Here is a 13999-nt window from a genome sequence, read left to right as displayed (position 1 = left end):
TACTACCATAATAGAGAGCAAAATTGAGAAAGAGATGGAAACGATAAGGATAGTGAAAAGCAACTATATAGGTACGACTGTGAACGAGAAATTGATTTGCTTCCTTAATTACATATATTAGTTTGTTCTTAAAATAGAATACAAAAATCAGTTGTTCTGTTCTAATTAATTGGAATTAGTTAACATAATTATATATGTATAGGCTGTAACCTCTATTTCTTATGAAGTTATTCAAACAATATGATTAGGAGTTGGTTGAAGAATAACTAACTCTGGTAGTTAGTTGTTAACCATAGTAGTTAGTTGATTGAGGTGCAAGTCATCAATATAGCTATAAATAAGCTTGTGAAGTTTATTGTACATGCTTCACTACGTGATACAAAAAAGTTTTTGCGAAAAATTCTCTCCATAATCTTACTCTCATAATATAGAACTTTCTTCTTTATTGGTGTGTAAGCAATCATTGCAGCCTTAATTCTTCCAAAAAAATTGGTATCTGGAACCTTTCGTTTTGATTGTGTGAGTGATTCACATTGCATGTTTAGCGTTTATTGATATTATAAGATTGAAGGATGGGTAGAGGAAATGGTTTTCCAGGAAATTTCCTTATTCTCGATGGAAAGAATTAGGATCAATGGCAAATACAATTGAAAACATTGTTTGGCTATCAACACTTTTTGAAGTGGTCTCAAACGGAGTTAAATAATTGGCTGACAATCTTACTGAAGCTCGGCAAACGACGCATAAAGATTCGAAGAAGAAAGCTTGTAAAGAATTGTTTTTCCTTCATCAAAGTGTAAGAAAAATTGGCTACAATTGAGGGGAATCAAACATTGGAGCTTGTGAAGTTACCATTTGATAAAAAAAAACTACTGAAGTAAAGTCTGCGTTTAAGGGGAAACACAATCTAGTCGGTTCAAGTGCAAAACACAACTAGATTGCTGATAAGAGACTTTCTGCAAAGAGTTGACCTAGACTATTCTGATGTATGTGCACTTATGGCAAGATTAGGGACAGTAAAACTAGTAGTTGCATTAGCAAATGCAAAGAAGTTGTCTATGTTCCATTTTGATGCATTAGCAACTAGTGCAGTCTTTTTCCACAAGAATGCATGGTACACAAGTCTCTTTTTTTAAGTCTGAGTCAACTCAGTCTTATTCAATAGAAATCTGAAATTCAGATTCTTTCTTATTTTTATACAAACTATTTGGAAAAGATTTCTCAAATAATTTGTTTCAAAAGAAAATTGATCCCTTCTTTGATTTATCAATGTTATCATTATCAATTTTGGTTACTGTTTTGTAACAAACAGAACCAAATTATTTTCTTTTCAACTCCAAACATTTCTTATGTTTCGTAACAAACTAAACTTGTTTGGTTCTGTAACAAATAATTTGTTTTGTAACAAATTATTGTTTCACTATATGGCTCTGATTTCGAAACCATATTTCAAACAAATTCAACGTATTTGAATTTTTAGTGTTGTTATTTAAAACAACAATCACTTCATCGTTTCAGTCAAAAGATGTATTTCTATAGCTTGATTTATCCTTAATATATTTAGGGACAATTGAACCTCAATAAGTAACTTCTTCGGTAGACATTGCAAATCGAAACGTCTTAAAATTGTTGTTTTTGGATTTCCAAACTGTTAAATTTGGATTTCCAAATTCTGTTATCTACCGAAGTTGTTACTAGGTTGAGTCACGACCAGGTCGCTCTCTTTAAGACGTTTCGTGGCACTACCCAAAGTTGTGCAAGGTAGACTATCAACCACGCCGCCTCCAGGATAAAACAAGCCCAGTTACAACTGTTCGATTAACTACTGCACTGTAGAAAATCGTTCGAGAATTACACCTTCAAATATGGTACTAAGACCACTCTTTAATACTGAAACCACTTTAATATGGTATCATTACCATTCTATTATGGTGCTAAGACCACTCAAATATGGTGTTTCCACCATTCTAACCTTTAAGTTCTCCAAACTATCAATATGGTACTATGACCACTCAAATATGGTGTTACCACCATTTCTCCTCAAATAAAATTATTGAATAATTTTTATATACCGTTAAGATCATTCTTGATTCCGACGGGACATTGTTTATTCCAAATAGGGACTATGATCTTAAAAGTACTCTTTATTCTGAAGGGACATATATTATCGAAGGGACTATGAACTTAAGACCATTCTTAATTCCGAAGGGACATTAAACCGAAAAGGGACTATGGTCTTAAGAACACTCTTAATTCCGAAGGGACAGAAAGGAGTAGAAAAAGGAGAAGGACTTGTTAAACAAGTCGAAGGAGGGAGAAGAGATGAAAGACTCGTCAACACAAGTCAAAAAAGGGAGAAGAGAGAAAGAGTTCCCGACAACTCAATGAAACTCTTTGGTGTGTGGAATGCACTATGTGAGTTCTCTATTTATAGGGAAAATTCACAACTAATAAGTGAGAAACTTTGGGAACAAGTAATATGAGAAACTTTGGGAACAAGTAACATATTACTTTGCGATTAAGTAATTCACATATTAGATCTAGTACAAAAATATCTTAATTGAGTACTAAAATATATTAAATTTAGTACAAAAATATATTATATTATGTACCAAAATATTTTAGCAAAACTTGGGGACTAAGAAAGCACTTTCTAATAATGATTAAATTAATATTTAATTTATCATTTCCAAATAATAAAATATATATCAATATATATTTTTTCTCTAGTGCTTATGTACCCCCATTAATTAGAGGTACACCCCCACTATATAAACACTACTAATGTGTGTGTTCCATCCGATGTGGGACTTCCACTTTTTTCAATTCACACAACACTAGTTCTACCCAATCATGGGAATTTGTGTTTAGTCTTTTTACTCAATTTCCACACATGTTCCAACAATCCCCCACTTGAATTTAAAAAATGGTTTCAAAAATAACGTTAAAAACATCTCCATAAGATTTGCTAGTAAACAAAGGTGTCGCCTACAACTTGAACCTTTGCATAGCTGTTATACCCTAATTTTGGACCTAAAAATACTTGTTCAATTCTTCTTTTCTTGCATTATAAGTCATTTGATATGTCTCTGATCAATTGCATCCTTCTCTGCATTTTATTTCAATATTATTTGCAAAATTCATGTAAAAGGGTATTTTAGTCATTTCCTGCATTTAACTCATTTTTATCCTTGAAAATTGTTTGAGTCTTTTAAATTGGTTTGTATAAGTCCTTGTTTCAATCTCATGTCAAAATTCATTTCAGAAAATATTCAGTTGAGTCATTTTTTAGTCATTTTAGCCCCTAGGGGCATTTTAGTCATTTCATATGTTAAAATTCTTTCAGTCTTTTAAAAATTTGTTTGAGTCCTTTTAAATAGTGTGAATAAGTCTTCATTTCAATTCTATGTCAGAATCCATTTCAAAAATTGCATTTAAAGTCATTTCGAGTCAATTTTGCCCCTAGGGGCATTTTAGTCTTTTCACGTGTTAAAACCCTGTTTAAGTCCTAAAAATTGTCTCTGAGTCTTTTAATTTTGCTTGTATGAGTCTTTGCTTCAATTTCTTGTTAAAAATCCATTTTAAAGTCTGTATCTGAGTCATTTTCAGTCGTTTTAGCCCCAGGGGCATTCTGGTCATTTCACACGAAATTTCGGCAGAGAGAGGTTACTTTAAAGTACCTCATTTAGGCCATTGGTTCGTTTTAGTCCGTTTTGTCAAATTTTAATCGTTTCACTTTACGTTATTTTCAAATTACGTTTTTACCAATTTTATTTTAATTACATTTTAGTCCTTTGTTATTTGTATTTTGGTCCTTTTAGTTTATTATTTTTGCAGGTCAAAAACTGGTCAAAGTTTGTTACAAGTCCAGGGACACTTGGCAGCTCAGCATTGGTCCAATCATCACAATCATCACCTATAAATCCCAATCATCACAGTCAAAGATTCAACACACTATTCATTTTCCACTTTCCCCATTCACTTTCTGCCATGTCACCAACTCTCTAACAACTTTCTCTCTCTTTTTCCTTCCTCTCCACCGTAACCATATCAATCCACCACCACAACCAATTTCTCCGACCACCACCTCTCCACCGTAACTATTTTCCCTACCACCCTAACTAACCAAACAGTCTTCAATCACCACCGTCCAACAACCTCTGGCCACCGCAACCACCCTAAAACCACCGTCAATACTTCATCTTCACCATTCATACACAAATTCAGCAACACAACACATCAAGTCTTACTGATTCGAACGGTTCGAATCCACACAAGATCACAGCATCGCAAGGATTCAAAGGATGCAAACAAGCGAACAAGGGAAGAAGAATCGAAATCAATACCTTGAAAAGTGCAGTTTCTATCAGATTGGGAACAAGAAGAGGGAGTAAGGATCGGGTTCAAGCAACGGTTGGATTCTAAGATTTCTTCGAAGCCTTTCGTTTGCATCACGTGTGTCCTCCAATTACGTACAGGTAACATCATTTTCTTTCGTCTTCTCTTGTTGCCGTTCCAAACCGTAAGCAATGTTCTGGATTTAGAGTGTTTTGTGTTTAATTCGTGAAAATTGAGCTCGGATTTGGAAAGAAGAGGAGGAAAGAAACGTTTTCATATAAAGGTTTTTCGAATTTGAGCAGCTTTGGGGACTCGCCGGAATCTGCACTTCTCGCCGGAGAATATGAAGTTTCCGGCGAGCCTTTGAACTTTCCGGCGACCTCTTTCCAGTTTCCGGCGGACTGTTCTTTAGAGAGAGATGAGAGGATTGGAAGTTAGAGAGAGAAAGGAGGGTTAGGAATGAGGGATGAACCGGTTCCTAGGCTTATATAGAGCCTGGACCGGGTTGACCCGTTCTTGGACCCGTCCATTCTCTTTCTGAGCCCATTCCCCATACCTGTGTGTTACACTGCTATGCGCACCCCCCTTCCTGCACGTTCCAATGATCCTTTTGCTATTTTCACCCCCCTACGCATGATTTTTCTATGATAAAATTCCTAAAAAATTTTCATGTATTCTTGATCACTTTCTTGACATTTTTTTGGTGTTTTTATGTGTTAAATCTTGGTTAAAAAAATATGTAGTATTTTCTTGTTAAAAGTTTACCATTTTTTTGTTGAAAATTGTGAAATTTTACATGTGTTTGTGTCTAAAAATTCTCTAAAAAATTCCAAAAAAAATTCATACATATTTCTTGATAGTTTTGTGGTATTTTTGTGATAATTGTTGCATGTTAAAATTGATAAAAATATATGTGGAGTTTTCTTGTGATTTTATGTTACTTCTTGATAATTCCTTGTGAAAATTTTGCATGATCTTGGCCTTTAATCTTGAGTATTTGATATGGAACCTTGTTATATGAATTTTATGAAAAATTGTGACTTTGAATCCATGAAATTGGTGCTGTTTGTAAATATGTCATTAATGCCTTGTGTTCCAAGTTTTGTTTGTGAATAAATAATGTGAAATTTGCCTAATTTTTGTCTTAAATGCTTGGTAATGTATATTCCTTTAATCCTCTTTGTGAAAATTGAATTGAAATTCTTTGGAGGCCCTTTGAAGTATGAGGATTATAGGTCATATTCAAGCCTTGCATTGGTGATGATTTTTTTAGGCCTATTTCACATTTGTTTTTGCTTGTTTTTCTTGTGTTAATTTTCTTACTCTTGTTATGATAGCTTTGACTTGCTTTATATCTTGTGCTACTAACCATTTATTCATTGTTTCATGCTCCATAAGCATTCCCATTTCATTCCACACCTCATCTCTTTCTCCACTTTTATTTCTTGCATTTCTAAGTTTCAATTCCATATAAAAATTAGAATGTAAAGATTTAGGAATTCTTGTAAAATTTTACTTTCATGCTTTTAATTTCTTGGCAAAGAGGCCATAGAATGTATCTAGGGTATGATGTAATAAGGACAATGGACTCTAATGATGTACACCGACACAGGCACCGACACATGCACACACATCACTATATAGCTAGAATATGCATGTTTAGATGTATGTTTAGGATTGTATGTTTAGATGTATGTTTAGGCCTTATACTTAGAAAAATCATTTTCCCAAAAAACTTGAACAAACTTCACTCAAACGTTTTTCACAATAAACCTTGGGGTCAAAACCCCATTGAATTTTCCTTTTATTTTCTTAATCAAACTTCAATGAAAAATAATCAAACTTTGACTTCTTTTGCAAAATGACTAATCAAACCTCACTCTTTTCATAATCTCATGCCTTTAACGGCCTCTTTCTATTCTTCAAATTCCGATTTTCAAACTTAAAATCAACCAACAAAAACAAAAACATTTTTAGAAGAGAACTACGGTGGATTTGATCCCTTAATCGGGTACGTAGGCAAGGAATCAAAATTCCTTCAATTCAAATAAAATAAAAATCCAAAAACATTCTTCCTCCTCCAATTCTTCACTTAGAAAACTCTTAGGTTTAAATAAACATTTTCAAAATAGCATTTAAAAATAAAGCGCGCGCGTAGAAATTAAAGACGGTTCCTATAGGATACTATAGTCGTTATGGGTGCCTAACACCTTCCCGTAGCGAAAACAACTCCCGGACCTCGATTCTTAAGGGTTTTGCTTACTTTTTCCCTTCCCAAGAAAAAATAAGATATCACCGGTTTAAAAAGGTTCAAACGTAATCAATGTTTGACACCCGAAAACCAAGATAAAACAATAGCGAGTAAAATTCTGATCAACAAGAGTTGCTTACAGTATTGAACTCTATCTCAGACATAGAACCCACACACAAACCTTTTCATAAGGTGTATTCTAAAAGCCCATGCGTTTATGGCCTTGCACGTGTATCCCAGTTTTAACGAACGCTCTAGGTATTCTGCCTCGAATTCCATAGGAACCGGCCCTTAGTTCCACATTCGTATAGGTGAGTCTATCAAGAGTACTCCTGTAGCTATGTACTCCACTCCAAATAGAGTATAGATCTCATTAAGAGTTTCTATTATCTCATCCTTCTATCGCTGCAGGAATCATGCTTTCTTACTTTTATCATAGCATGTTCTATCACTTGTGACTTGTTATTACCCATTGAACCTATTTCTTGGGATCTCCAGTCATGTAGGTCGGGTTACCATCACTTGTGACCTTTGGGCATTAGTCCCATCCTATTGGATGTGTTTAAGACTTTCTTTCTAGTAATTCCTTTCGTCAAAGGATTAACTAATTCTTTATCAGTACGTACATGATATACTTTAACCGTTCCTTTTGAGAGTAGCTAGCTCTCTAACCCTTTTATGTGTTCATGCCTTAATTATCGTCTCTAACGATTCTCAATTTTTGTAATAGCTGCAGACTATCATAATGAATTAACACTTCTGGAAACGGTTTTATCCACTAAGGGATCTCAATTAGCAAGCATCTTGTCAACTTGCTTCTCCACTAGTTTTCTCTAGTGTTCTCATCTCAGATTCATTCCATAGTGGACTGAGTCAATATCATTTGTTTTAACAAACAACTCCTCTAGTGATGCTCAATATGCAAACACTAGTCGCTAAATATTCATCTGAAAGAATATTTGACGGAAGAATATTTTTGTTATGTGTTTGATGAAGAGTTGGATGAAATTATATGTAACTAGAAACTGACGGGTAGAGTTTAATACTCTCTCCATTCCTTTTGTCAATCATACCTTTGTTAATTACTCTTATCTTTTTCAATCAAACTAATTAATGCTGCATATTTAGAAAACTAAAGTTTCTTTTTGTTTAAACAAAGTCTATTTTGTTTTTTATAAAAAAAAACAAAGTTTGTTTCTTATCTTCAAATTTAAATAAAATTTTGTTACATATAATGATGATTTAATTTTTTTTTGTTGAGGTAATATGATAATGATTTCATGAAGAGTTAAAATTCTATAAATAAGATGAGTATCCCTATGCATATATGACAGTTTTGGAGGGGGAGGCAGTAACCTTACTCGATTCCATTCACTTTGCTGATGTTAACAGATGGGACCGGGTTGTCTTCGAGTCCGACTCAGCTACTCTAGTGCAAGCTCTAACGTCTCCAGGCCATGGTGATTCAGAATCTATGCTATTGTTTCTAGTATTATTTATCAAATTATCTTTACATTCAAACTTCGAGGTGAAGTTTGTCAGGAGACAAACGAACATGGTTGCTCATACTTTAACTAAGGCGGCCTGTTATTGGGCTAATCGTCGTATTTTTTTTATTATTATCCTTCTTGTATTGAACATTTGTTGATTAAAGATAATAGTTAACTTTGGTTTGGTAAAAAAAAAAGTGTTGATTAAAGATAGTTAACTTTGCTTTGGTAAAAAAAAAAAAGATGAGTATCCCTAAAAAAAAAGATGAGTAGTGTATTTAATATTTATTGATTATTTCAAAAAATAAATAATTTATTGATGTTATTATATTATTTCCTTCCAAAAAAAAAAAATATTGGTATAATAATATTAGCTCAAATATACAGTCACATGATATGATTTTATTTTATTTTGACAAAAGATGATATGATTTTTATTTATATAAATAATATAGTATTGGGTGTATATATAAATAAAATCAGTCGAATTATATTATTATTATTATTATTATATATATTGTAACAAAAAAAAAATATTTTTATATATAAGGAAACATACGTGGTAGCAAGTGTCATCGCTTTCTCAAACCCTTTTCTCTTCTTTCTTTTGTTTCAGATGGAGATGTCATCCGCATCGTCAAATGTTGTTCAGGTTAGCAGCAATCATATACCAGATGATATTGTCTTCTCTATTCTCTCTAAACTTCCTTTTAAATCTTTGAAGCGTTTTGAATGTGTACGTAAACCTTGGTCCCTCTTATTTGACAACCCTTGTTTCATGACTATGTACCGCAACTATCTTTTAACAAGACCATGTTCTTATTATGATGATACATCTCTTCTCCTACATCTTAGAGAAGATGATGACCCACAAGAGATACGCCAAATTTATTATTATTTGTATTCTCTTTCTGGTGAGAGGTTTGAGAATAGAGTCAAATTAGATTGGCCAAAGGCTTTGACCGAGGATGTCTATCGACTTCAAAAGGAACAGTGTGTCCGTCCTATAGTTTTGAGAAGACCACTGGTACCAGGATGGTTTGTTCCACATGTTCATCCAGATGAGGAGGATGATGACGACGACGGACCATTTCAAGAGGATGATAATGGTTTTGAAATTTTACATCCCCTTAGTTTTAATGGTATTCTTTGTCTAAAAGCTGAATTCTACGGCGAAACGAGAGTTGTATTGTGGAATCCAACTACCAACGAATTCAAACTCATTCCTTTGCCTGAGAATAATCCTTCTTGGTATGTTTCGGCCGATCATTATCAAATTGGTTATGATCATGTTAAAGATGATTATAAGATGATTGGCTACACAAAATATTCTCCAAAATTTAACCCTAATCGTGTGCCATCTGATCAATTTTGGGAGATCTATAGCCTACACAGTAACTCTTGGAAGAAAATTAATGTCGACATGACTCCTTCTTTTTCGATTCGTAAACGAGTGTACTTGAATGGAGTGTCTCATTGGTGGGATAAAACAGAAACAAATACGTATTTGGTGTCGTTTGACTTCTGCAAGGAATCTTTTATTACAACACCCATACCCTCTTATGTAGATGACAGTTTGGATTTTAACTTGGTCCAGAGACACTTGATGTTATTAAACGGATCTGTTGCTTTTATGTTACATTATACAGAGACATCAACAATTTACGTTTCAGTTTTGGGTGAACTCGGTGTAAAGGAATCATGGACTAAGCACTTCGTTGTTGGTCCCTTACCTTGCCTCGATCATCTTATTGGAGCTGGGAAGAAGGGCAATATACTCTTCAGAAAAAAAGACGGTGAACTAGCTTGGTTTGATTTAAGTACCGGGATGATCGATGAGATTGGTGTCACAACAGAAAGATTCTATTGCAAGATATTATTCCACAAAGAAAGCCTTCTTCCAATTGGAGGAATATATACAAACTTTTCTTCTTGTTTTCACCCACAATATATATGATTATGTCTATTAGGATTTAGCCCAGTACACAAAATGGTGGCTTGTCAAATGCCCATATCTTCGATATTAAGAATTTTGCTTTATCAATTTTATTTTGAAGGTTTACTCTCAGTCACTCTATCTGAAAACTTATATGGTTATATGTTTCAATTTCAATTGTTAGAATGATCTTTTGTATATACTTATCACCTCCAATTTTATGTTAGAATGATCTTTTGCATATCTTCATCTGAACTTCATTACATTCTACTCGAAATATCTATGCAACTATGCTTAACTTTGTACTTAAGTTTTTTTTCTTTTAGGTTCCAAATTAGCTAATAAAACCGAATAACAAAAGGTTGAATTTCAAATGTACAGAAAATTGTGTACAAGTATTTAATGTCAAATAACAATAGTTTATAAGTGGAGCTTTTCTGTTTATAAGCATTTTCTTAACTGAGATGTTTTGTTAAAATAAATCGTTTATTTGCTTTGTATGCATGCAAATATGCTACTTGGTGTAATTTTGTATTATTTTTGAGAGAAAAGTTGCAGAGAGTGAGAGAACATTTAGTCTAATTTTGTATTTTTGTCTCAATGATTTGAAAATTACAAAGGCTATTTATTATACTAGTTTCAATGCAGTTGCTAAAATCAATTTGGTAAACGAAATACACAATTAACTTAAATCTTTATTAGACTCTCATTCACTCCTTAGATAGCTTCTTTGGTTTTGAACATAATAGGTTACACTCATTGCCAGCCAATAAAGGAACTCAGCTCTTCTCATAAGAGGGAGTGCTTTTTGGTTAATCAACTTCCTTTATATCTTCTTGTCAAGTTGTGATCATATATACACTTCCTTGTCCTTGATTAGTCTGTCTTTTGAAGTCTAATCTATTTTATGTATTTGTCAATAATCTATTTGTCCCTCGTCATCAAACGAGAGACGTTTGGAAAGGGTGATGATATATTTAACACCTTGATGAAGGAGTGGTTGCTACCCATCTCCCTTGTGTCTCTATATATCAGGTATCTCTCTGAAACGAAGTCGTTTGATGGAAATGGGCTTCGACACCTCTCCTCTCTCCAACATCTCTGTTTTTGGGATTGTAAACAGCTTCAGTCATTGCCAGAAAATTGCCTCCCTTCCTCGCTGAAATCACTTGGATTGCATGATTGTGAAAAGCTCAAGTCATTACCAGAAGACAGCCTCCCTGACTCTCTTAAGGAACTCCGCATTTCAAGATGTCCATTGTTAGAAGAAAGGTATAAAAGGAAGGAACATTGGTCCAAAATTGCTCACATCCCTGTCATAGATATAAACTACCAAGTCACAATATGAGGACAAGTTGTGTTCCCGTTTTCAGGTACGTTTTTCTTTTACCTCTAGTCGTTTGTTCACGTTAATAAGAAATCTCTTAATATTCTCACATCATCTCTTGGGTCCTCTGCTACGTATGTTTTTTTTAAAGACCAATTTTTGTATACGTTTTGCATAGAATCAAATTCAATGTACATTTGTTGAATGAAGCTGTAACTGAGAAATCATAGCAAAAATCAATCTTTTATTGTTATCAGCAGGAATAACTCATTATGTTTTTGAAAACTGTAATCTAAATGGAATAGTCTAAAGAACATTTTCTACAACAATAAAAATTGAACAATCATGTCTTTGGAGCTAATCAAAAGAAAATGCTTATTTCATCTTTTCAGGAGATCAAAGGCCTATGTGGATGATAATCAGCTCACTTATTTGAGAGGAGCCAGATGCATGGTTTCCATTGATTGCCACAAGATTTAATTTACTTAGCTAATAGTAGTGAGTTTGTATTTTATTATCATTTGAATGTTTCCTAATAACCTTCATGATCCGGTCAGACAAAGTACAATGCAGTAGGGTTTGTAATATTCTTAATTTGTAATTTTTTTTTTTTTTTTTTTTGCGACTTGATTCTTAATTTGTAAGTTTGAGTGAATGCTCATATGATAAAACCATGCATTTGTTGAATTAATATTGATTCTAAATATTCATATTCCTATAAACATTTGTTGAAATAATATAGTTGTTACATACAATATCTCCTTTGATAAAACCTGTGTGCATACACAGCTATGGAAGTAAATGCAACTTCATCTCTGCAACATACAGTTCCAGTTCATAAAATCCAGAACTTGTATGAAACTTTGTATTTTCATAAAGCTCAAAGGATTGAATTCAAAGTCAGACAGAGATCAGATTGATTTGAAGTAACTTGTTCCTGATCCTTTACTGTTATTAACAGATACTAGTAATATAATTGCTTATAGTACACTAATGTCACCAGTTTTCTGAAATTGGATACTTGTTTGATATAGTTGATTCATCAAAGAATGTGGTAAGAAGGCCTATAATAAAGTATATCCCCAATCCCATCAAAGAATTGGTTGTGCTGTAGACCTTTTGGAGAAACTGTTAGCTATGTGAAAATATACAACAGTTAGCTACTTTATGTCTTAGTGTTATAGATTGTGTTTGATTATCAGAACAGAAACTTTGCTGATTTGACAAGAATAAATAAATGGATTGTCTTAATCCTAATTATTATAAATAAATACAATTTATAATAATTAGGATTAATAAAAAGAACTTTCACATTTGACTTTAACTTCTGTAGTTTATTCAAGTACAAAGCTTTTCTTAACGGCATTGCTGTACAAATATTTCCACTAAAAATTATTCGTTCCCATATCCAAATTTTTATAAGACTTTATGCCAATTGAGTTCACTCTGATCAAAGTATTTTGGAACATGAGTAACTCATTTTTTTTTTTTTTTTTTTTATGATATGAACTAGATTTTTTCATCTTCATTATTCTAGTTCTAAACAAAATGATCTACTCCATTTTCTGATTAAAAGCTTTTTGATCGTGTGATCAGGTCGTTTTTGACTTTCGTTTCTTTGCAAAATCCTCTGCTTTCTACATGTATGCCTAGTTTCTCAACACCTTTTATAAAAGATCAGAAAGGCTTGTTTGGATTAGGTCATTATCTACTGGCTTATGCATTTGTCAGACTATTGGAGAGAGCAGATGGGAACAACTTATGACATGTATATAAGCTATTTTCAAGTTATTTCTATAAGCTCTCTAAGATGGCTTAAAAAAACAACTTTTATCTTATATGAAAACTACCAAACCCATGTTGTTGGTCTGTACTCTATAGTCGGTAGTTTTGTATTGCATTTGCATGTTAGTGATTCCACAACACAAATTCAATCCTTGAATCACATGGTCACATAGTCCAAATGTCAGTCAACATGGGAATGAGTTCTCTCATGTTAAATTGTGAGCTTCTATATTAAGCTCTCTACTAACATGAGTAACCATTACAAATGGGATTTTCTCTATTAAATTCCAACAATCAACAATGACAGGTTCAATGGATGCTACTACACCAGCTCTGTTGACACAATTCACCACAATGAGAGCATCACAGGAGAGCATCAATCTTTGGATGCCTAACCTCATTGCCTCTTGAAGCGCCCATCTAACTCATAGTGCTTCGGCCTAGAAATATGTGGTATGGAGATGTTGGAGACACTTGAAACTCGATTCACTTTCTTCTCTCACTGCATTTCCCTCAAGTGGTCTACCCACTTCATTGCAATCACTTGAAATTAAATATTGTGAGAATTTATCCTTTTTACCTCCTGAAACGGGGAGCAATTACACATCACTTGTGAGTCTTTGGTTACAAAGGAGTTGTGGTGCACTTACATCTTTCCCACTTGATGGTTTCCCTGCGCTCCAAACCCTTTACATACAACATTGTAGGAGTCTGGTTTCCATTTGTATTTTAGAAAGGTCTTCACCTCGGTCGTCGAGCCTCCAATTACTTGTGATCAGATCCCATCATTTAATTGACTTTATTGAAGTCAAACTTAAGATGGACATGCTCACCGCTCTTGAAAAGTTGACTCTAGATTGTCCAGAATTGTC

General features: G+C 33.5%; 1 protein-coding gene across 1 annotated transcript; it reads left to right on the top strand.

Moving 5' to 3' along the window:
* The first annotated feature begins 8656 nt into the window (after positions 1-8656).
* Positions 8657-12064, top strand: LOC146936890 (putative F-box protein At3g21120). Its single transcript, XM_085751456.1, has 2 exons — positions 8657-11388; positions 11735-12064. Exon 1 carries the CDS (start codon positions 8696-8698, stop codon positions 10034-10036), a length of 1341 nt encoding a protein of 446 aa, XP_085607582.1. The 5' UTR covers positions 8657-8695; the 3' UTR covers positions 10037-11388; positions 11735-12064.
* The last annotated feature ends 1935 nt before the right edge of the window (positions 12065-13999 follow it).

Source organism: Medicago sativa, chromosome 3 (assembly GCF_051527215.1).
Source record: "Medicago sativa cultivar Bolivia chromosome 3, Bolivia_mono, whole genome shotgun sequence".
NCBI classification, from domain to species: Eukaryota; Viridiplantae; Streptophyta; class Magnoliopsida; order Fabales; family Fabaceae; genus Medicago; species Medicago sativa.
This window is presented reverse-complemented; position numbering and strand designations above follow the sequence as displayed.